At 41.4% G+C, this 25,368-nt stretch overlaps 1 protein-coding gene across 1 annotated transcript; it reads left to right on the forward strand.

Annotated features, from left to right (window-relative positions):
- Positions 1-3,070: 3,070 nt before the first annotated feature.
- Positions 3,071-23,706, forward strand: GPRC5C (G protein-coupled receptor class C group 5 member C). Its single transcript, XM_039346775.1, has 5 exons — positions 3,071-5,051; positions 14,834-15,910; positions 19,138-19,232; positions 20,950-21,108; positions 21,299-23,706. The coding sequence occupies exons 2-5, from the start codon at positions 14,875-14,877 to the stop codon at positions 21,329-21,331; spliced, it is 1,323 nt and encodes a 440-aa protein (XP_039202709.1). The 5' UTR covers positions 3,071-5,051; positions 14,834-14,874; the 3' UTR covers positions 21,332-23,706.
- The last annotated feature ends 1,662 nt before the right edge of the window (positions 23,707-25,368 follow it).

The raw sequence follows: 25,368 nt of genomic DNA on the forward strand, positions 1-25,368 counted from the left end.
ACATTCCAGCTGATCGGCGCTTCTGGGCTCAGCAGAAGCGCCAGGATCAGTGTTGCTTTCCAGCTGATTGGTGCTTCTTCAGGGCTCAGCAGAAGCACCAGGATCAGCGCTGAGCTCCAACTGGAGTCTGGTGATGATCCTGGTGCTTCCGCTGAGCCTTGACAGCCCCGAAGAAGCACCGATCAGCTGGAAAGCACACTGATCCTGGCGCTTCTGCTGAGCCCTGACAGCCCTGCAGTTCCAGCCATCTCTTGCTCAGGCTTGTGCGGTGCTGCCACTGGTTTAGCTCATTCCCCTCCCCCGCTACCACTTTTCTAGGATGGTTGCGTACCACCTGCCAGGTGCCAATGTACCACAAGTGGTACCCGTATCACTGGTTGAAAAGCCCTGATCTAGTCCAACTCGTTGCTCAGGCAGGAAACCCTATACCATTTCAACAAATGGCTGTCCAGTCTCTTCTTAAATATCCTACTGAATATTTTGTGGTCTTGCCTAGAACTCTTAACTTAGTAAATAGATCCATTTGCTGAAGACAGATATACTCAACAACACACACACACACACACACACAACCTGCAACAGCAATGCTTTATTGGCATTATTGATTACGAAATGATGATTGTGAACATGAGTAGTCTTATTGTAATAGAAATTTATTATCCTATAAAACTTAAAGACCACAACACCTAACGGGAGCAGTCAAATACAAGTTAGTAAAAATAAAAAAATAAAAAAGGCTATAACCCAGCTTGGATATTTTTGCTAAAACCCAAACAAGTCTAAAAGCTTGAGGCTAACATACCAGCAGAGTCTGAAGAATGAAAGAGGGAAAGCTGGCATTCAGGAGATACTTGGGAAGTGAGTTTTCACCACGAAACAGGTGGCCACTGACTGTGAGGTCTGTGGCCCTAACCATTAGGCCTGTGGGCTGCCATCCACAAGAGGCAATGGAAACAAAATCAGCATGGGTTTTAAATCAAGAGATCCCAAGAGGACCAGATTAGGCAGATATCAAGCAAAAGCATTAAAGAACAAAAGACCGTAATCTTTTAACAAGAAGGAACAGGGTGAACAAGGAAGTGATGTCCAGGTAGAAAAAGAGACATAGAAATCTTAGGGCAACAAGCTGGAATTAGGAGGCAAATACAGAGCAGGTTTATGATGAATCCTGTAGTAATCTGAACTGCAAAAAGGTCACCAGGAGATTGGTTTATTTGTTTGTCAATTTTCTAGACTGCTCATTTCCAAAAGGATTACTAGGCAGTTTCACCAAATAAAACAGAAGGAAAACAACTTTACAAAAAAAGAGCAACAGTTACCTCAAGGAATATAATATACTCCTTACATCACCCCCAGCCTAAAGGAGCCCATCAAACTCCTTAACACAAGGCCAGAGGAAAGAACCAAATATTTGGGCGTTTCTTTTATATAAATATGACAGCCAGTTTGGGGGTAGGCAACCTCGGCTCTTTTATGACTCATGGACTTCAACTCCCAGAATTCCTGAGTCATAAAAGAGCCGAGGCTGCCTATCCCTGGGTGGTTAAGGCACTAGACTAGAAAGCAGGAGACTGTGAGTTCAAGTCCCACCTTAGCTATGGAAGCCGGCTGGGTGACTTTGGGCCAATCGCTTTCTGTCAGTCAGCCTACCTCACAGGGTTGTTGTTGGGGAAAAAATAGGAGGAGAAAGGTATGCTTGGATATATTTGCTGCTTTGAGTTATAAGTGAAAATTAAATAAAGTCAGGATACAAATAAATACATAAAAATAAATGAAATTGCTTTCATCCCCCCATAGTATAAGTTTAAAGTTGTCTGTGACTGTTCTAGTTTTAAAACAGAACATCTGGCCATGTAAGGCTCGAGAGCACTTTTCGATAGGCTTGTCAAGCCTTATTGGGAACGCTTTACAGATATGGGTTTAATGGTCTTCTGAAAGAGCACTAGAACCAATTTAAATCAGGAAAGAGAGGCAGGTTTCGATAGCTGTGTGTTGCTGGTTCTGTTGCCAATGAGTTTATTACAGATTTTCCATTGTTAAGAAAGAGTTTCATACAGTCGTACTTTTTACAGGGTTTTGGGTTTTTTTTGCGGGGGGGGGGGGAAGGAAGACTATTGCAGGACGGCATGGAAGAGGAGCATATGGTAAAGAGAGGGTAAGCATCCCTGGTACTCCTCTTAACTCTTCCATTGTACCTATATCCTGTTAGTTGGGCTATTTCTGAATATAAGTGGAGGATTGTTTTGAAAGAATGCACAAGGCTGGCTTATTACAAGTGCCCAGTGTCCTTCTTTCTCCCAGGGTGTCTCCTTTCCATCAGTGACTTGTCAGCCACGCAGATTAATCATTATTTTCAAAAGAGTACTAGTCCCATTTTCAGAAACAGACATCACCAACATTTTAAAGTATGCTTTTGAATACAGGTAGAAGGCCAGATCCTGAAGTTGAAACTCAAACACTTTGGCCACCTAATGAGAAGGAAGGAGTCACTGGAGAAGGGCCTAATGCTGGGAAAGATTGAGGGCAGTAGAAGAAGGGGACGACAGAGAATGAGGTGGCTGGATGGAGTCACTGAAGCAGCAGGAGTGAGCTTAAATGGACTCCAGAAGATGGTAGAGGACAGGAAGGCCTGGAGGAACCTCGTCCATGGGATCGCGATGGGTCGGACACGACTTCGCAATTAACAACAACAACAAGTCCTTGAAATACAACCATTTGTTTTGTGACCATTCAGAGTTACAATGGCACCAAAAAAGTGACTTATATTTTTCACATTTACAACTGTTGCAGCTTCTCAATGGTCACGTGATCAAAATTTGGACGCTTGGCAACTGGCATGTATTTCTGATGGTTTTTGTGTATTTGTGATCACTTTTTACCTACTGTTGACAAGCAAAGTCAATGGGGAAGCCAGATTCCCTTAACAGCTGTATTACTAACTTAATGACTGCAGTGATTCAATTATCAACTGCGATAAGAAAGGTTGTAAAATGGGGGCAAAATTCACTTAACAACTGTCTTGCTTAGCAACAGAAATTTTGGGCTCAATTGTGGTCGTCAGTTGAGGACTACCCATACTTTCAAAATCTCTATTCGCCAACCTCATTTGTATTTACGCTGTGTGAGAGAGGTCAGTTTCAGGTGTGTTAAAACGTTTGCTGATTTCCTTATTAGGAAGTGCAATAAAATTAGAAATGTTTCACTATATTCAGGTTTTCATTAAAAATACTTTAAGCCTACATTAAAAATCTGAATTAATATGCTGTTTGCTAAATATTAAGAATGTTATTTTAAAAACCTCAACCCTAATCCTAACCTTAACCCTAACCCTACAAAAAAATAATAAAATATATATAAAAATCTGAGTTAAAGTTCATCTTAAATCGGTTCAAAAATGAAATGTGTTCAGCATTATGGCTGAACAGTAAAACATCAGGTTTTATTTGCTCTGATCAAAAGCTTCTTTGGAGGCAGATGTTGAACCATCTTGAATGCCCCCATAGTAGCCAGAAGATTTAGAGGCACCTATAGAAGACAACAGAGCCACTCATAGAAGATTAGTCCCTCCCTGCTTGCCAATTATGGACAATATAGCAGATGAATTTTTTGAGAGCTACATACAATCTCAAAAAAGGATTTACATATCCAATACTTCTACATTCTCCCACTTTGTCACATTGGGCGTATACAGTACTCCTTTTTATTTCTTTTTTAGGTAACTATGTATTTCAGAAATTATTCTATGGACCACGTCTGCATCCCAAAGCATTGCATCACAGACAGTAAATTGGCTAATGCTCCATGGGACAAGCCTGCCCATTTTGGCAATGCTACTGTATTCTATCACCAATGGTGCTATTAATTTGTAGTTTGGTTGAATTATCTCTGCTTCCCTAGCAGGCAAGTTGCCATCTTTCCAGCTCTAATTTATGTAATTGGGCTGCTGACCTCAGGATGACTAACAGGTAAAAAAAGGCAGACAGGCCCCACCCCACCCTTAGAGCCAGCAATCCTCCTCGTTTCTTTCTTTATTGCATCCCGCCTTTATTATCTTTACAAATAACTCAAGGCAGCGAACATATCCAACATACCTTCCTCCTCCTATTTTCCCCACAACAACCCTGCGAGGTGAGTCAAGCTGAGAGTGACTGGCTCAAATCATCGCCCAGCTGCCTTTCATCGCTAAGGCGGCACTTGAACTCACAATCTCCCGCTTTCACAGTGGTTCCTCAAAATATCAAGGAAATTTAAGAGTAAACCCCTGAAAGGACACCAATTGTATAAAGCTCCTCTGAGGCTTTGCAGAGTTTCCCCACCTGGGCGATTGGTGAAATAGACTGGAAAAAAAAAACCCACCAAAAAAAAAAAAAAAGCCAGCGCGTCCCTCTAGAGTCAAACCAACCAGACTCTCGACTCTTTCAGCACCTGAGATGGGGTTTGTTGTCTCGGACCCAGCCAGAACACCGAAAAGAGAGAAGAGGCGTGGATGAAACCAGCCCGAGCGAGCGCCAGCCACAAAACCAGGTCTGGAATTGCAGCGCCGCAGAGAAACCTGGGCAGGGATGAGCCGAGGGAGGCGGGACGGGCTCCTGGTACGTAAGGCGAGAGCTCGGTTGCTCGACACCCAAAGATTTCTCCGCCAGCCGAGAGCGGGGCAACGGCGGTGATTTATTAGTCTGCAATCTGGTTGCCAGAGGCTGGCCGAGGGCCTGATAAGCACCCTGAATGGAGCCTGATGTCATGCTCATGTCAAGCTGGTAGCTTCCCAGAGCAGAAAGCCCGGGAGCGTCCCTCAAGGGAAGAAAAAAGAAAAGAAGAAGAAGAAGAAGAAGAAAAAAAGAGACCTTCCTCAGTCTCGCCTCCCAACCCGCGTCGTTCCCAGCCCCGCCACCGCGCGCCGCCCCCGCTCCGGCGGGCTCAACTTTCGACTCCGGCGGCTGGGAGAAAAGGTCCCGGGGGCGGCCGGACTGCCAGTCCCGCCGGCTCCTCACCCCCGCTGATCTTCGACTCCTTGGAAAGGGAGGAGCGCCTCTTTGCCCTACCTAAAGCAGGTAAGCGCCGGGCTGGGTCCTCGCTGGGGGCGCGGGCTCTGCTCTTCTGCGGAAGGAGCTCGTTCGCAGCCGAGCCTCGCTCGGGATCTCCGGGAATTTGTCCCAGAAGATAACTTGAAGCATGGGGGGGGGGAAGCGGGGGGAGCGGGTTTCTTTCAGAAACGGGAGCGGCGGGGAAGGGGGAAGGAATGCCCTAATAATACAAAGCAGCTCTCCTTGCTTCCTGTTAGACGGTTCTCCTTGGCTTCGCTTCTGCTTTGTAGGAACTGGCAAGGTCGGGTAATCTTAACTACACGCCAGAAGTGTGGAGCCGCTGGATGGACCCAGTTCTTTCTAAAACTATAGGTGTTTTGTGTGTGCAAAGGGATACGCGTTTGGGTTATCCGACATTGTTTCTTTAAAAAAAAAAATCCTCAGCAAAGAGAGGCTTGAACCTTTAAAACCAGTCGGGAACATTCTTAATGTTTTGTTTGAGGAGTGTGATTGAGGAAAGAGGAAAACAAATAGCCCCTCCCAAATGGTTAGCACCCAGGGGCTTAAAATGGTAACTGGGAATTTGCAAGGCAAAATAGGGATTCTTTGTTGGTTGGTGTGTTTCTCTCTCCCTTTATGCACACACACACACACACACACACACACACACACACACGGGGGGGGGGAAAGAGAGGGAGGGGGGTAGAAATATACACACTCTCATGCACACACTCCCCCATTCATTCAGTCCCTCCCATTAAAGGGGATTGAATGTGGAGCAAAAGAACCCCGGTTCAAATCCTTGCCTGAGTCCTCAACAAACCTTTTGGCTGGTTAGAGTTGTTAGGAGCATGGCATTGAAGAGTACATGTTATCCCTAGGGCATTGGGAAGAAAGAGAAACTACAAAAATGTGAGAATATTTTTTTTAACCCACTTGGTGGTACTTTATGTACTCCATAAAGGGCGGTGAATTGTGGTGAGCTGGCTTTAAGAACCAAGCTACCTTATGGATCCTTTTTGGTTTCAAGTAGAAAATTGTACTACTATGCTAAGATACAGAATTCTTGAGTTCAGGCAAGCATTCACAAGGATTGCGAGTTAGCCAGAGGGGAATATTTGCTTTTTGCCTCTTCTCTGCAAACAAACATGAACTAAATTAAACTGGGACTTTGCTTCTTGACTAGGCAACATAGAAGATAAAATAATAGGATTGGAAGGGACTGTGCACATCTTTTAGTACTTTCCTAGGCTAAACAGGTGAAGTTGGAATCTTGTGTGAGTTTCCTTCCTCAAGTCAGTGTTGACTCCTCATGTCTGCCTGGACAAGTCCCTGCAGGGGTTTTTTTGGCAAATTTTCAGAAGTAGTGTGCTATTGGCTTCATTTCTGGGGCTGAGGCAGAGTGACTGGCCCAAGGTCACCCAGCTGATTTTGTGCCTCAAGCAGGACTAGAGCACATAGTCTTCCAGTTTCTAACCTGATGTTTTAACCACCACACCAAACTGGCACTCTTGAAGTAATAATCCATAAGCTGCTACAAGCTGTTTCCATGACTTTATCAAGTTTCCTTCTTAAAATACTCTTCAATAGATAACACTGCAGAATTATTAAGTCACTTTGATATCTGGAGCCTCTAGAGAGGGAACAATATGTTTCCCAGTCAGGTAACCTCAATATATTTGGTTTACAACTCTTGTGGTTTCTGACTTTCAGCCTTTGTGACTGAGGCTCATGGGAGCTGCAGTCAAAACCATCTGATGGACATCAGTTGAGGAATGCTCTTAGAATTAGGCCAATATATAATATGGACTGATACTTCCAGTCAATGTTATGGATACTGTCGACCTCCCAAACCTAGTCTGCAGAATTTAGGCTATCATAAACTGTCAATCACAACATATCCTAGTCTGCATTACAGGGTTATGCATTTGCTCTAGAACAGGGGCGTCCAATCTTGGCAGGACCTGTGGACCTCAACTCCCAGAATTCCCTAGCCAGAATTCTGGGAGTTGAAGTCCACAAGTCTTAAAGTTGCCAAGGTTGGACACTCCTGCTTTAGAATTTGCATGACCAGGCATAGTTTTAAAAATGTTTCGTACTGGCTGAGAAGTTTTGGCTATGTTTACATCACATACTGAAGCACAAATCTACCAACTACATTTCAGCCTTATATAGCATATGAATCAGCCACTGTGATTAATTTCTTGTTCATTGTATCAGGTAAACCCAGGATATTGAGTGAAATAGTTCGGTTAATTATAGATAAGGATGGTGAGTGAACATAGTCATTATTTGTTATATGCAGCTATACTTTTTTGAGGTAACTAAGTAGATAAGCTTTCACCAAACTCAGTTTCTGGAAGTTTGATATATACAATTTATTAGGAGCAGAATTCTAGATCTGAATACTCTTTGCAGGCAGATAGTGGTAGTTTGTGCTTTTAGGTAGATAGAGATATATATCTCTTCATCATCACTTGTCCCATAATGTCTGTATTTTATTTCTGTGTACTGCTGATTTGTTCTATGGGCATCACTTGCTATTCTCACTTTTGCCTTTTGGCCTGTATGAGCTGACCAAACCTGCATAATCTTGCTAAGAACAGTGTCTAGTAATCAAGCATATTTAAGATCAGGTTGTTGCTCTTTCCTACTGTAAGAGGACATCCTTGTGGGTTTGAAACCATGGAGAAAAGAGTCCCTGGGATCTATAAGAGTCTGGTGGCGCAGTGGCTAGAATGCGGTATTGCAGATTGACTCTGCCCACAACCTAGAGTTCGATCTTGACAGGGCTCAAGGTTGACTCAGCCTTCCATCCTTCCAAAGTCTGTAAAATGATTGTTCGGGGGAGGGGCAATATGGTGATTCTGTAAACCACCTAAAAAGAGCTGTACAGCACTATGAAGCCGTATATAAGCCTAAGTGCTATTGCTTATTGCTATTTTATGCCTTCTTTTTCCCTCCTGCTGGCCAAAAGAAATAATTGCTCACTGCTTCCTCCTTCCTCTGCCATTTCCACTTCTTCTGCCTACTACAGAGATGCGATTCTGGAAGCAGCCAACCTTCTTGAGACAGCCAGTAATTGCTTCTAGGTACCTTGGAAATGGTGCCTGTTTCCTGCAGAGGTGTGAATCATAGAAGAAGGGAATTTCTTTTTTAGTTTGGGGCCTGTTCTGCAGTTTGCCTATTTGCCTTGGAAAGAAAAACTATCTATAGAAATAAAGCAACTTTACCCATTATTTCTGTACTCTCTGAAAGCTATTGGGGAGGGAGAGTATATTTGTGTATAAACTGTACTTACTTTGTGTTGTCTATGGATGCAATGAGAAGGCAGCTCACTAAAGCATCCGGTGTAATGTATCATTTGGTACAAGGGGAGAAGTTGAAACAGAAGTGTTTAATAAAAATGTACTGTGCCTCCTGGCCTGCCATGGAAACCAGATGTCAGAACTGCGGCTTCTCATAGGCCCTTGATGCTGTTCCCCTCAAGCAATGTTTCCAACCCCTCCTTCTTAAAATGCCACATGTTATTTGCAAAGAGAATGTCGGAAAAGTAGTTCCATGAAGCTCAGACCTTTAATCCATCTGCAGCAGGGCTGCCTTTTCTAACCAGCGGTGGGTTTCAGACAGAGGTGCTTTTTATTAGTCCTGCTAAGTGAAGATGTGTGGAGGAACCCTGCAGCTTTCTTACAATGAAATAACAGCATGCTAACAGGGGTCTTCAGACAGTGGTGGGATTCAGCCAGTTCGCACCAGTTCGGCAGAACCAGTAGCTAATTTTTTGTTTCCCAGGCCCAGAATGGATTTCCAAAAGCATCATTCACACAGAAAACCAGTTGTTCACCTATTTTAAACTCACCACTGTGTTCAGATTATCCCTCGATAGCCGAGCCATTCTAGAGAAAACTAAGATAAATCTCAGGTACCACAACAAGGATAAACAAATGTTTTAATCAAGAGCTGCCTTACAGAGGGCCTTCTCCTAGTTTATTTTAGAATTTTAGATATTTTTCTTTTGTACATCGTGATTATTACTGGTCAGGGAATGTAGGCTTGGAAGTGTCTTTTCATCAAATGACTTATCTGGCCAGATGTGATTCAGTGCCATCTTTCAGAGAACAACGTTAGAAGTACGAGAAGCTTACTAGCGATGCATCCTACAAATTACACATTTGTGCAGTAATTGCACCTGGGGGGCTATAACATGTGAATGAGCATTGTACAAGAGATGAATTCTAATTGGAGGGAATGATAGCATGAATCTTCCCCTCCCTCATTCCTTTTAGAGTCTTAGGTTGGGAAAAAGGCATATCTGTTTTGTCCTTTGTCAAGTATATTAGATATATTCAGATTTGATTTCCCCCCCAGTTAAAAAAAATGGAAGCTCTCACCGACTTAGCAATATCCTAAACACAGATCTGTTTCAGTTAGTTCAAGACTGGACAGAAAGAAAGGTTAACAGCTAAGTATCTTACTGATCAGTAGTTTGAGGAAGTTTATTGAGGTGGATTTCCGGGGAAATGGCAGTGAAGTAAGCAGCAATGTTTACTTAAGGCTTCTGCAACATTAATTAATGCTGAATCATGTAGTTTGTTGGAGCACATGGGAGCAGGGCAAAAGTGCTAGCTCTAAGAATAGAGATGACAGTAACTAGCTTGCTCTGAATCCTTATTTGTTTAGTATATTTTTATCCAGCCTTTCTGATCTTATCCAGCCATTGATTGGATAAATCTGTAGTGTACGATTTTAGCAAAAAGACTGCATCAATCTGCTAACAGACCACACATTGACCCCAGATTCTTGTTGTTGTTAGATACGTAGGACTGCTATACCCGGGATGTAAAAAATCCAGTCATTCAATAGAAGATGACAAAAACGTAGGTTTTTGTGTCTCTTCACTATTCTCTAGTATCTGTCTGAATATATCAACTCAGAACTGGTAACCCTATAGTTTCTATGTAGAGAAAAATAATCCCTCTGTGTGTTTGTGTGAATAAATCTGTATATGTGTGTGTGTATACACAGTCATGCTCAAGGAAGTTAAAGAGAAGACTACTATGATAGGGAATGAGAATTGAGAAAATTACATGCACGTGGCCTATTGCATTAAGGAGGGCAAAAGTCTTTCCTTCCAGATGTTGAACTATCCCAGAATGGAAGTCCTCTACCACAGTTAGAATATACTAAAGGCCAAGTTGCCAGGCTCTTTTCTAAAAACTTAAGTCGTATGAACCTTGGGCTTGCAGTAATTCAAATATCAGAAATGCCTACATTTTTTCTTGTTGTTAATTCTCAAGGTAGAGCAAACAGGTTAAAACGAAAGACTTGACAGCTTCCAAACAATAATATCGGTAGTTGTTTCAAGCCAGCATGTTAATGGTGCTGGAAAATATACTTATTTTCCCGATAAGACATGCAGAGTAGAATTAAGCTTCACAAATAATGCTCTTTAAACTGAAATTGCACAATATTCTGCTAATAAGGAAACAATGGATATTGTAGTCATATCTCAGCAGTGTCTTAAATTAGGGAGCTTAGCTTTTGTTCATATAAGTAATTTAAAGTGTCATATGATAATGCATTTTTAAAAGGTATGTTTGATGTTCAAGCGTTTGTGTATTTTACCTAAATCTCTAAAATCTGCAAGCTTCCTATGGTATGTAGTTGCTTAAGATATTTTGTGCTTCCATTGTTGAGGCTGCACTTGAGAATATTAAAGGGCTAGCAGAAGATGCTGTAGCTTTTAGAGTGTAATGCTAAATCATCTCTAAGCCAAAAGTATAATCTATAATGGTAAACCTATCCAGCTTTGATGTCTAGAACATATAACTTAACGCAGTGCTCATTTACATAAGCTTGAAAAAGATCGTGTAAATATTAGAATTAATAGATTGAAAAGCTCTTATTAAATTAGCTTGCCATTTTTTTTACTGTATTGAAACACTTGGGAAAACAAATTGATAACTTTTAAAAAAACTTTTATATAAAAGTCTGTTGTCAGAAATGGTAGCAAAATGTTCATAGAGACTAAATAAATAGAAATCAACTGGACAGGAAATTCATTGGTGTGATGTTTTCTTGCTTAACCACAGCTTATAACTTTCCTGCCTTAATATTATTATTTTTAGCTGTTTGCAAACAGGATTCATACGCTTTCAACCCCAGAGGTACAATACAACATTAAAAGCTAAGTTTATAACTGAGATTCTCAAGTTTTCATCCAAACAACTGAGATTCCATATTAAATAGAAATAAAATCTAACAAGTGTATAGCTATGCTGGCTCAGGAATTCTGGGAGTTGAAGTCCACAAGTCATAAAAGAGCCGAGGTTGCCTACCCCTGGTATAGCAAGAGCACAGCGATTTCCTGATCTGACCCTTAGCAAAAGAGCCCCTTTAAAGGACCCCTACTAAAAGTTGTTGCTTTATATTCTGGCACTCTGCGATGCACGGGTCTCTTTAAACTAATGCCTTTGGGTGTCAAGATTACTATTGGTAGAATGTGAAAAGCCGGATACGGAGAAGGTTTAAGGGTTCTTCTTTTGGTTGCAAATGTTCAGCAAATAGGATGGTAGCCTGTCTGAGTAGGAAATGAGTTCCCACCAATGGAACGGGATTGGCTGCTTTTTAGATCTGAAAAGGCCTGAATCCATAGACATGAAGAGGATTATTCAAAATCAATCCTTCCAAACAGAGCTGCCTTCTAAATAGAGAGGAAACCAAAGTCTACAAAGCTCCCAGGTACCGGCCCCTGAAACATACCTTAGCCCTGATTGGTCCTCTGAGCCTGGGAATCAGACAAGTTCAGAGTGGGAGTCCAGGAAAGGGAGGGCTAGAGGAGCACAGCTGATCTGGGAATTGTTTTACAATGAAATGGAGGGGCAGAATTCTTGTTGTTATGGTTGTTCCCCGGAACAGTTTTAGCCAAAGAGAGAGGTTCTTTATATGGAGTCTGTGTATTTAGTCTGTGTATTTTCTCTTTCCCACCCACCCCCTTAGCCCCTGCACTGTGTTTTGTCTAAAGATAAGATGTAGTGTCAGCCTCCTTTTCTCTCTGCAGATTTCATGGATCTGCCACTAAGAGATCTGCCACAACTTAGCAAAAGAAGTGGGAGATGGTGCAAACCTTTTCTATCTCTGCAGGAGAAGGAAAGGCCTCTCTGATGAACTTGCTTTGAACCTTTGTAAATGTTTACATCAACAGTGTTGTAAATGTTTACATCAACAGTGTTGTAAATGTTTACATCAATAGTGTTGTAAATGTTTACATCAATAGTGTTGTAAATGTTTACATCAATAGTGTTCATCCCTTCCGCCGGTAGCCACCAAAATCCGCCTATTTGGTATACCAATTCACCTGCTTGATTTTTTTTTCTTTGTATGACCCTGCAATCCTTTGCTTCGGGGTGGCGTTTTTTTCTTTGTATGACCCTGCAATCCTTTGCTTCGGTGTGGCGTCAGGACAACTGAGTGGAGCTGAGCATTTATCGGCCAGATGCCCTTCCTGATGACTATGCGGAGTTCACAGCAGATATTTTCTCTTTATGCCCTGATAGAGAAGCATCGGTCACTGCCTAGAATTGAATTCTCAACCTTCCGAGTTGGGAGGCGAAAGTCTTCACCTCTAGGCCTGCTCAACTAATCTGCTTGATTAAGATTCTGTTATTTCACTCTTTTTTTGGTCAGGAAGCAGGCGGTTCCTGGTCCTTAACAAGTTCAGCCAGATGCACTCATAATGGCTCTTTAGACCTTCTTTGTCAATATGGGAAGGTTCTTGATGAAGAAGGCAACAGAGAGCTATCCTTGCTTTTCTCCATGTCTGAAGAGGGTACTTACTGGTGACCATCTCAAGACTGGGGATGACTGCATCATGGCAGAGCAGTTTCTTTGCCTGTACAAGCTTCATGCTCATTTTGGCCATTCTCGGAAGAAGGAAGAAAGCCTGCTCGTATCTGTGGGTACTACTGAACTGGTGGCATCATGTTTTGACTTGGTACAAGGGAAATGATTCGGTGAAGTGTTTGGCAGTGTAAGGATTGGAATCTCAGCTTTTCTTGTTGACGGGATACCCTATTTCAGTGTTTCTCAACCTTGACAATTTTAAGGCATGTGGACTTCAACTCCCAGAATTCCACAGCCAGCAATGCTGGCTGTGGAATTCTGGGAGTTGAAGTCCACATGCCTTAAAATTGTCAAGGTTGAGAAACACTGCCCTATTTACTTCTTGTATGCTTCTAATATATTAATTTCTCCACAAACTAGAATGGGAGAGGGAAATGAAAAGCCTCTCTAACTTAGACAGGCCATCTGCTCAGTGGCTACTGCCATCCTCTGCCCTATTCTGAGCCTTCTAAAGACAGTAACTTTTGACATCAGATGATGACTTTTTTCTTTCTACTTTAAAATTGTAGATTGGTTGTATTGGCCAGATTCTTGGTTTTTAATCTCTGAGGGTTTTTTTTTTAAAAAAATCTATGTTTAAGATTTTATAGTAATTTTACAGTTCAGTGTCATAATGCTTCCTTTAGTACAGTCCTTCAGACTGCTGTAAGTTTTTAACTATACTGTAAATCACAAAACACGGTGCGACGGAAATATAAAGAACTGCCTTATAGCAAATCAACTTGTGACATCTGTCTGTATCCTGTTTTACCAATAGTAAACTTAACCTAGGTTTATGGATTTAATCTAATTTGGGGGGTTCACTGAGCCATGAATTCACACAGGTTTGGTCAACTGCAAGTTAAAAGTGGCAGGCTAGTTTAAATCTGTGTCATGCAAAAACAGTTACTGACTGGCCATATTAGTTGCAGGTTTTTTTTAATCCAGGCACAATCACATCAGTGTTACATAGGACACCTACTACTGGATTTTCTGACCTTAGAAAACTGTAGGTCCAGGGGCCTTAAATTCATCTGAGTGCTGCTGTTATTAGCTAAATAATGTATACAGAATAGGAAATTCTTGATCTGCCTTAGCCATTAGCCTTCTGTGATCTAGAGAAAGTGTTAAGTCGTCATTCTCCCCAATAAATTGTCTTCCAGATTTTGGGGTACAACTATAAGTCCCAGGCAGCATGGCCCATGATTGGAGGTAATGGAACTTAAAGTTTTATAGAACCATTAAGCTGAATAATGTAGATGCATAACATTCAATCGCCCAGCTCTGATCCTTTAATAAACTTGAAGGTTCTTGTACTTAGTTAAAAGTTCTAAATTTAGCTGTCCTCTGGAACATGTAGTTTGGCTGGCATGGAAAAGTGATTTCAAGAAGTAGAGCCGTATCAAATAAATCTTGATCCTTGACTAACCTTCCCACTATAAGCTTTTCTATCTTCACCAGTATTTCTCAGAGTAATAATCAACTTAGAACAGACACTTTTAAGAGCCTAGCAGTGCTCTTAAAGGTATTTTAAGAAGTGAACCAAAGAAATCCAGTTAATATGGTCGAGTACTATCACTAGGATAGAGTTAGATGACTCCTTGAGGCCTCAAGACTTTGTATGGGCTTCCAAAATTCTGGATACATAACCCTTCTAAAAGTTATCCTCAAATTGTAATGTTTAATGTGACACAAGGTGTAAGGTATTAAGTAAGGAAAATATTCACTTGGACAGTATTTTATTCAGGTTTAATAAGTCCTATTTTGTCTTGGTTGTGTTCATGTTCAGGGTATGATCCTTGGTATATGATCCAAAGGCCGAATAATGATTCTCAGTTGCAAAAATACTGGGCATGTCTGGACAAGAAAAATACTAAAAATATCTCATGCATTTTCATATAGACACTGTATCTTTTCTTTTCTTTTAGTTCTTTCCTGAAGAGCCAAGAATATTTCCCATCATTCCACCATGATGGCCACACCCAGGACACTATTGCCATGTCTTTGGCTTCTTGTGCTTTCCATGAAAACATGCTTAGCTCAAGAGACTTCATCACCACCACCATCACCACCACCAGGATGTGGCAAGGACTTGAACTCCATCTACTACAACCTCTGTGACCTATCTGTCGCCTGGGGCATTGTGTTAGAAGCCGTGGCCAGCTTTGGTGTTGTTATCAGCTTTGTCCTCACTGTGGTCCTAGTGGCCAGTTTGCCTTTTATCCAAGACTACCGGAAGAAGAGCTTAATAGGGACTCAAGCTTTCTTTCTGTTGGGCACTTTAGGGCTTTTCTGCTTGACCTTTGCTTTCATTGTCAAGCAAGACTTCTCAACATGTGTTTCACGACGTTTCCTCTTTGGTGTCCTCTTTGCTATCTGCTTCTCCTGCCTGGCTGCCCATAGCCTCAGTCTCAATTTCTTTGCACGGCAAAACACTGGGCCTCGGGGATGGGTCACCTTTGGCATGGCTTTGGTCCTCGTCTTGGTTGAAGTCATCATCAACACCGAGTGGCTCATTATCACTGTGGTGAGGAATGATGGTACTGCCAAGGATCCTTGTGAACTGAAGAATGAGGACTTTGTCATGGCACTCATCTACGTAATGTTCCTGCAAGTAGCTACTTTTATTGCTACTTGGCCGGTCTTATGTGGACATTACAAGCACTGGAGAAAGCACGCTGTTTTCATTCTCCTCACAACTTCCTTTTCCATGGCCATCTGGATAGTATGGATTGTTATGTATGTTTATGGCAACCAGCAGGACCAGAGACCAACTTGGGATGACCCCACATTGGCTATTGCTCTTGTATCCAATGCAACAGTTTTTGTTTTCTTTTATGTCATTCCTGAGATTTCTCAGGTGATCAAGCCGGGACCAGAGCAAGCCTATGAGGATGATGTCTACCCCACACGGGGGGTTGGCTACGAAACAATCCTCAAGGAGCAGAAATCCCAAAGCATGTTCGTGGAGAACAAAGCTTTCTCAATGGATGAACCTTCTTCAGGTAGGCTTGTGATATTGATGAAGAGACCAGGGGAAGGGGGGAAAGATACAATGTGATCAGAGGAACTGCATCCAGGATTATGGTTGACCTACAAACACAACTGGGGCCAGAATTTCATAAATGAGTTGTGTCCAATTTTATGACCTTTTTTTTTTGCCATAGCTGTTAAGGGAATCATGCAGTTAAGTGAATCTGGCTTCCCCCATTAATTCTGTTTATCAGAACCCAGCCAAGAAGGTCACAAATGGCAAGCCCAGGACCAGGGGAGTCTGGAACCATCTTAAATACATGCCACATGCCAAGGGTCCGAATTTTCACTATGGGGACACACTGCAACCGTCATAAGTTTGAGGGGCGGTTGTAAGTCACTTTTTTTTTACTCCTGTTGTAACTGAATGGTTTCTAATTGTCCTGAAAAATTATTTATTCTGCTTCTCTCCCCCCTCCCCCCTCCCCCCTCTTTTTAGCACAGTGTTGCCTATGGGTGGGTATCTTAGTCATCGGTATCTGTGACCCAGCTGGAGAAGATCAGAAAAATAGATGCATCTGGTGGTGATAGAGAATCAAGTTCACACAACTGCCTCTCTCAGGGTGTGCTGTTATGGTTGTCTGAATTTGTAGATTCCCAGGAGTACTGGATATCCTGTAATCTGTACAAGAATGGTGCTATCATTGTAGCACAATTTTGGGGCAGGGAGCTTAGATAGCATTAATGCAAGCAAACATCTGATTTCTAGTCTATGATGTTATAACAGTTCTTTGTCTCCTCTAATTTTGTAGCTGAATTTTCTAACTCTATTGGACAGTAGCTCCGTAGATGGAACAATATTTTTTTTCATAGTACGAAAATTCAGACAGGTTTGCTAAATCTCAATAATTGGGGCTTTCTGTCTTAAAATATACATGTAAATAAAATTATAAAGGCTATATTTTAATGGGAGGAAGTAAGTCTAGTGGAGTTTATATCTAAGTTTACATAGAGATAACTGAGACGTAAACTTATTATGTACTTACAAGATTTCTAGGCTCATACCTTCAGAAATATCCCTATATTTTGAAATGTCCAAAGACTGCCTGCTGAGAAAGATAAAAATGTAACACTATAAATAAAAACCAAGGTATCACATTAAAACTATTTTCAGCTAAGGTAAAATCAATTTAGAATAGTACATCCAGTAGCTGAGTTCATCTTTTTATTTTATATGATTTGAAGAGAAACTGGCTAAGATCAGATGCAACGCAGGATAGAACTTGTTGATTATGTATCACAGACATGTCAAACGGCCCGCAAAGTGGTTTCATGTGGCCCGCAAAGCCATCCTGGAAACAGTGAGGGAATGGCCCCCTCTGCCTTGGCCCTGGCCCAGGCCGGCCAGGAGCCAATGTACAATTTTGTGGTGGCCATCTGTGCTGAAATGCATTCAGTCTTAGCTCCATAAGCCCCCTCCCCCAGCATGGCCTGAGAGGAACATTTAGTCTCCTCCAGTGGACCATGCCTTGGCACTTGCCTTGGTCCCACCCCTTTCTGCCAGAGACCCTCAGATCTATCCCACTCCCCCACAGGCATCCTTGACGCGAACGATGTAGAGCTGGCCATGCCCACCCAGTAGGCCACACCCACTCCATCCACGCCCACCCAGTAGGCCACATCCACCCTGGCCACACCCACACGGCCCCTTGAGGGCAACTGCAAAGCTGATGCAGCCCTCAATGAAATTGGGTTTGACACCCCTGATGTATCATATACAAATGGACTCAACATAATAAGCAAGATTTATTTTAAGCCCAGACTGTCAGTTTGAAATTATGGCTTATTGTCATTGGCTTACTGATTACATCAGCCATGTTGCTGGGGCCCGAAGAGAGCTGACCTTCAGAGCATCAAAACAATCAACTTTGTCTCGTGAGTGCCATAAATCCAGATGGATTTTCTTGTTCACAAAAAGTCTCCAAGCACCTTGAGCTCATTAAAACTTACTTTGTCTATAGTTACCCACAAACAAGACTTTGTTTTATGGGCGGCTTATGAAAGAAAAATCCCAGTAGCTTTCTGATGGCTTTTTCATTGGACTGCATTGATCAGACGATGCTAATAAGCAACAGGAACCCAATGGAAAGAATTACAGCTATTGTTTATACAGGTGTACTTGTAAGAAAGGATGCCATTAATTTGGGGAAGAGTTGTGAGGATTTAGCTTTTTTTTTTTTTTTAAAAAAAGTATACACTTCTATACAGACTTGTGACTTTATTTGTTAGGGTCTCTCTCGCTCTCTTTTTCTATTTTTATTTTTTTCTGCTCCTGGAGCTATATAAAAGTAGCTGGACACATAAACCCAGTGTGCTAAGACTTTAATACACCTTTACAGGTAGTACTTGACTTACAACTTTAATTGAGCCCAGAATTACAGTCATAAGTCATGGCCATTGTGAAACAGTGCACCCTGTGACTGCATTCAGTTTTACAACCATTTTTTTGCAGCGGTTGTTAAACAAATATCATGGTCATTAAGCAAATGCCGCGGTTGTTAAGCCAACACAGTGGTTGTTTAATGAGTCCCTTTTCCCTAATGGGCATATTTTTTTGCCAGAAAAAAGTATACATGGGAGGCCAGAAAAAAAAAAAAAAAAAAAAAGCCAAAAACTGTAGTCACCTGACTGTGGGATGCTGCAAACAGTTGTTGGAATTTTGGCCCCCAAATTGTTTTTAAGATAATCTTTCTCTTATTCCACATGAAATCCTACAGTCTCAGGGGGGAGCTATCTAACGAGGCTGTGCTAGAAAATCGGGTCTAGGACAACTCAGCACGGCCGACTCACCGCAGGACAAGAGTTACACTAATATCAAAGAAATGGTAGAATAGAATAATTAAAAATAGGATGCAAAAGGAGGGACAAAATAAAATGTGAATGACAGAAATTAAATTTTTTTAAAAATATTTTAAATACTTAAATTGAATAATTGAATTGTTCCGCAGTGAGTTGTCCTGCTGCGGTGAGCTGGCCACGGGGGGTTGGCCGTGGTGAGTTGGCTGCGGCGAGTTGACCACACTAAGTTGTCCCATTCTGAGAAAATCAACATAATTTTACATCTAGCAACCAAGTTATACAAATTATTGACCATCATTCTTCTCCAGATTTTGTCATTCAAACCATGCTAGTTTTGCTCTTGAAAATGTTTGTAATAGTGTACTTAAATGTTATTGTCCTGTGGTTTCTCTCATTCCAGCTAAAAAGCCTGTGTCCCCATACAGCGGATACAATGGGCAGCTTCTGACAACTGTCTATCAGCCCACAGAGATGACTGTAATGCACACTGGGCCTGTAAGTGAATGTGCGGTTGTGCTGGCAGCTGCTTCTCCTCCTCCTCTTGCTTGTCAGTAGCTTAATTTGTTAGGTAGCAGGCTTAGAAGAAACAAACCATTTCTATAAAAGACATTAGAAGAAGACACCATCCTTGACCAGAGAAATGAAAGCTTGTCTGAGAGGTTAAATCCAAAAATTATGTCAGATATAGGTTGGAAAGGGGTCATCAGAAGCAGGAGTCATTTGAGGGTATAGTTTGTAAATAAAAGCTGGATAGTCTCATCGCTGTTTTTGCGCAAACTTTTTTTAAAAAAATGTTTAAATGGCAAATTCATGGCTTTTTTAATCTTGATTTTTGTGTGTGTGTGTATATTTATATATCTATCTATCATCTACAGTATCTATATCTATATCATCTATCTATCTATATCTATATCATCTATATCTCTATCTCCCTATATCTATCTATCTTTTTATCTATCTATCTATCTATCTATCTATCTATCTATCTATCTATCTATCTATCATTCCATTTTTCAAAGAAAAAACAATGCAAATAAAATTAAAATAAACAATTTACCCTTTAGAGATACTTAAGAAGAAACATTATGCAACAAAATGAAGAAACAAAAACTGTGATTGCAACTGTGTAATGCCTATTTACCAAACACAGAAGGATATGAGATGGCAAATTCCCTTGATCTCTCTTTTCCTAAGTAGAGGAAGTTTAGCTCAGTTGTTGCTTAGGTCAGGGGTCCCCAACCCCCGGTCTGTGGACCAGTACTGGGCTGTGACGTGCCAGCAACTGGTCCGCATAAACAAGCAAAGCTCCATCCGCGAGATGCAGGCAGCACACAAAACCACACACCCTCCAATCCATGGAAAAACCTCTCTCCACGGAACCGGTCCCTGGTACCCAAAAGATTGGGGAACCTCTGGCTTAGGTTATGAAGATTTGTTCATTTATAGTTACTCTCACCTGAATTGATATTGCTTACAATAATTTAGTGCCTCAGGTGTTTCCTGTGAGAGCCAGGCCTTCTACATCAATTTTCTGGGCAGCTGTTATTGAGGTTTTGATCCTGTACAATTAAAGAATCCAGAGATCTAAGGGTTCAGGAAAGGCTTGAAAACTTGAGTTGTGGGTCTCATGTGAAATGGCATAAATTATGCTCACTCTTCCTGAATAGTGACCTTTAATTACTGTTTAACAGTGGTTTGCCTTTGAAATATCTCAGTCTTCCTTGAGCTGTTCAGTTTTTTCCCCTGCACAATTCTAAGCCTACATCCTAGTTACCAAAGCTAATAAATGTCAAGGCTAGTTTGACAGAGCTTAGTGAGACTCTAAGCTTATAACTGTGTTAGGAAATGAGAACATACAAGTGAAGGGCCCTTGGTGCTCTCTGAGCTTGGTTGTTTTCTTGCAAATTTTTCATTACTCAGAACTAGATAAGCATCATCAGCACTGATGATGTTACCTTGTTTGGATAATGAAATGTTTGCAAGAAAGCAACCAAGTTCAGAGAGCACCAAGGACCCCTTCCTTTCAACCTGAGCTACAAATATTTTCCTTTATTGAAAATACAAATCTGTGAAAAGCCTTTTTTAGTGCCTTACAAATATTTTGGAATCAGCAATAATGGTTTTGGTTTCTTTTGCAATGACAGTCATGTTTCAAAAACATGATTATACTTTTTACCCCATTTTTACTATTTATTATTTTTATTGGCTCCAGCTGGATGCCCCTTACGATGTCATCCTCCCTCGTGCTACGGCCAACAGCCAAGTGATGGGCAGTGCCAATTCTACCCTGCGTGCTGATGATGCTTATGTTTCACAGAGTAAGCAGGCATTGGCTCAGAAAGATGGAAGGAATGGGCAGATGAGTGAAATGGTAAGCTTTGGACTTTCTGTTGTACTCTTAGGAGCAACTGAATTCTCATCCCTCCCAGCCACTGATATAATTAGTGGATCTGACCTTTCTGCTTATATGCTGCGGGTAAAATAGATCAGCCTGTCTCTTTCCCAGTTACATTCCTAATGTAAAGAACCTAACATCTTAATGTCTTAATGTTTTGCCTTAGGCTTCATCTCCATATAGCAAGCACAGATGGTAGAAGTTTTGAATCCTGATTTCCACACATCCTGTTCCTTGAGGATGCCTTGCAAAGCCTGCCTCCACAAAGGAGCATCTAACTGAGGCAAGGCCTCAGATAGACATGGAGATGTCATCTTGGGAACCGAGAAGATTTCATCTTGGTTGCTGAGGCAATGTGTTTCTTTTTCTCCTGCATAAACCAAGTGTTCTACTTGACATCTGTTACAGTCAATCTGGGTCACTGGGTCAGGATGCCACTTCCTATTCTATGTTCCAAACAGTGAGCCTTCTATTCTCCTTGGAGCCCTCAGTCAAATTTATAATTCCACCTCTGTTTTGCCCGTATTTTGAGAGCCTCCCTTATTTTCACCCCACCAATGATGGACAACATTCAGTGCTCATTTTGTACAAATATGGCGTTATGAGTGCTGAGAAGTTCCAATCTACAGTTCATAGTTCAGCCTCTTGTGGATGAATAGATGGTTCCTGCATCTTCCCATCTCGTGTTCACTCCCACAAGGGAATGCTTTGGAAATTAGAAGGGTATCTCTCCAGTTCTTAATAGAGGCCATTCTTCTTAATGGAGAGAGAGAAACTGGTCAAATGTAGCAAGAACTCTTGTTTGAAGTATGTTGTGCTTTCTCCTAATCCTTCTGCCTTTGGACCAAACCCTGGAATGTGACATCATGGTATTGTTCTTGGAATCTTTATTATCTCCTCTTCTGTTAACCCCTCCTTATTACGAAAATTAAGGCTGCATATCTTTTTTTAAAAAATGCTTGGTGTTTACTTTGAATGTCTGTGTTTATGCACCAGGGAGGATCTACTTTATATTGTGGTCAGAGTCTAAACATTCTTACCTGACGTTGACAACCAACTTGGTGATTGAACATGTTGGAGACACCATTGGACATGAAAGAGGGAAGCCATATTAAAATGATACTTTATTTCATGAGGTATAAAATGGTGGGACTTGCAAGACTGCTGTCAGTAACTGTTTTGTCAAAAAGGTTTGTTGCCAATTGTGTTTTCAGTATGGATAAGCCTTCCTTAACTTGATCTTCTCTAAATTTTAAGGATTACAACTATCATCCAAGCCAGAGTGGGAGTGCAAGATAATTGGTAGACACAGATTGGGAAAATAAAAAATGCAAAACTTTGAAAGGAAAATGAAGGAATTTAACTGCAAGGAATGGCCAGAGGGCTCCATAATGCAAGAGATGGGTGGTGTCATGTAACTGCACAAAATATTTCAGTTTTCAAGGATTATGCTGCTGAAATGGAATTTTGCTACGGAATGGATGCTGTTAGGCTTAAAAACATCTGGGAGTGGCAGTTTCACTACAGAAATGTAATTGTCTCTTTTTGGCATTACTCATCTTGCTTTACCTTGTCCTCACTAGGTGAGGATGAATTATCCCATTCAAGATATTTTATTCTGCTGACTTATTCTTTCTCATCTTTTTGTGCTGTTCTTTGGGGAATTATTCAGGCTCTGGCTTTAATTTGAAATAACATCTTTCCCCGGGTAGAGGTGTCTCCCAACCACCTCTGATAAAATGCACAGTCATATGCCTCAATAAATCTGTTTGATATGCCTTTGGTCCTTTTCATGGTATCCCACTTTCTCTTCATGCCTTGGTGTGCTAGTTCCTGGCTTATAGCCTGCCTGTCCTTTTGCCCCTAGGATGATTGTGTGCCATTTTTCTCTTTGCCTCTTCTTCCCTCTCTGGGCAGAAAAAGGCTGTTTCTCTCTCCTATGCTGGCAGGAGAAAGAAGCTACCTTGATAAAAAGAAGCGCTGCCCACTTCTTGCAATGCCTTTTCATCAGGTCTTCTCCTGGCCTCCTAGACTGATATCCTCTGAAATTTAGCTTGCCTTTATTGTGTAAGCATTTTGAGCAGGCAAATTCTTTTCAGACTTCTCCAACATAGGAGCCTCCAAATATGCAGGGACAGTGACTCCATGAATGTTTTTGGACCGTGTTCTGATTGGAAAGGTGTTCTCTACTGTCCGTAGAAGGACCATACCCTGCCTGTAGAGTCTGTGCTCAAGAAGTGGAAGGACCAACTTGACACTGACTCAGACCATGGCTCATCTTCAAGAGGCTTGCATTGAGTCATGATTTCTGCCTGTCTTGCTGAGAATGCTGTTCTGTGCCTTGCTAGGGGATGAGTGTGCTTCTAGCTCTTGGCTGAAAGATTCTCTGCTCTGATAATGAGGAATGATGTAATCTCCATCTGCTAATGCAAGCTGAGTAAATGGCAGAGGGCTGTCGCTGACTGCTGTTTCATCCAAGCTACCCTTTAAGCTGGGATTGGGGAAGTGGTTCTTATCGATATGGCTTTTTAAATTCCGAATGGTCTGACAAATTAAATATTTTTTTTCCTAAAAGTGGCTTCTGACTTCTTGTTTTGTCATGTTCTTTTGTGGGTTTGAGAACAAAGGAGGAGGAGTTGACAAAAAGAAGGGCAAAAATTAAAAATATTTCTCTTCTGACTCTTTATTGTGCATATCCTAACTCTGTGGTGGCAAACCTATGGCACGCGTGCCACAGGTGGCATGCAGAGCCCTCTCTGTGGGCATGCGCACCGTCGCCCCAATCCTAGGCCTTCAGCTGGGTTTTATAAAACCTTTTCGCTTTAGGCCTCTGCCACCATGTTCAAAAAAACCAAACATTCAATCAATCAATTTCAACTTCTCGCGGGAAAAAAAAGATCTCGCAAAATTGGAATTGATTGATTGAACTTTTTAGTCCCACCCAGTCTGCCGTTACCACCACAGCCACACCCCACCCAATGGGCCACACCCACTCGGCACCCGACAATATATAAATGGGTTTTGGGTTGCAGTTTGGGCACTCAGTCTCTAAAAGGTTCGCCATCACTGTGCTAACTGATGGCTTCAGCTACTTAATAGGAAGGGCTTGGATTTCCCAGAATGTTGAACTTGATTATTCTATGATTTGAAAACTCAGATCTTTTTATTTGACACAGGATTTATTTTCTGGACAATGTATGGAACATATTCTGTTCCAGTCTGGGCAATGTTTTTGTTTTATTCTTGTTCTTTTCTTTTTAACTTTTTTTTTTAAAGGTTGCCTTAAAAGACAAGTACTCTGCCTAGGTATTTATACTAATAATATTACCTGTAATACATTTTGAAGCAATAAACATTGATTCCAACATTCTCTCTTTTTTCCCAGCATACAGGAATATTCTTCCTTGTGGCCATGATTTCCTGTCCGAATTATTGTATGAGAATCCCCTCATCTTTGTACCAGATGTCCCAAAGTGCTTTTCAAAAGGCAACTGGACTTTCTTATTTTTTTTTTCTTGGAAATGTTTCACTTCTCATCCAAGAAGCTTCTTCAGTTCTGAAAAAGAAGCAGAACTGAAGAAGCTTCTTGGATAAGAAGTAAAAAGTTTTCAAGCAAAAAAAAAAAAAAACCCAAGACAGTCCAGTTGCCTTCTGAAAAACACTTTTGGGACAACTATGACCTGGATCAGAGGTCTTCAAACTTGGCCCTTTTATGACTTGTGGACTTCAACTCCCAGAATTCTTCAGCCAGCCATGCTGGCTGAGGAATTCTGGGGGTTGAAGTCCACAAGTCATAAAAGGGCCAGGTTTGAAGACCCCTGACCTGGATGATTGAGAATCTCCATAGACGCTCTGTACTAGATGTTGTGGAACTAAACAAATAAGGTGGCAAGGCCCTATTTTCTGTGTGCTGAGAGCATTTCAACCTATCTACAAACAGGGGATCTTTCATTATCTAGGAGTCCAGTGATCAAGAACTGGCTACTATTTCCTGCTAAAATTGCAGATTTGTTACCTCTCTTTAGGGCTGTTGCTATCTTCAAGTTACAAGCAGTTTATCTTGAATACCAGCTGCTAAAGAATAACAAAGAAGCTACACTATCTAGTTGGGCACTATGTGACAAAGAATGCTGGATTAGATAGCCCCTTGGTCTGATTCAGCAGGCTCCTCTTGGGATCTTCTGATTATGTCACTCTTTTTTTACAGAAGTACAGTGGTTGGCTGGTTGTCATTGT

This window comes from Crotalus tigris, unplaced genomic scaffold (genome assembly GCF_016545835.1).
Source record: "Crotalus tigris isolate CLP2741 ecotype Arizona unplaced genomic scaffold, ASM1654583v1 scf7180000017551.9496454, whole genome shotgun sequence".
NCBI lineage: Eukaryota > Metazoa > Chordata > Lepidosauria > Squamata > Viperidae > Crotalus > Crotalus tigris.

Coding starts and splice junctions, on each gene's coding strand:
- GPRC5C (XM_039346775.1), top strand. CDS start 14,875: ATGATGGCCACACCCAGGACACTATTGCCATGTCTTTGGCTTCTTGTG. Junction 15,911..19,137: donor AATGGATGAACCTTCTTCAG/GTAGGCTTGTGA, acceptor CTCTCATTCCAG/CTAAAAAGCCTGTGTCCCCA. Junction 19,233..20,949: donor CTGTAATGCACACTGGGCCT/GTAAGTGAATGT, acceptor TATTGGCTCCAG/CTGGATGCCCCTTACGATGT.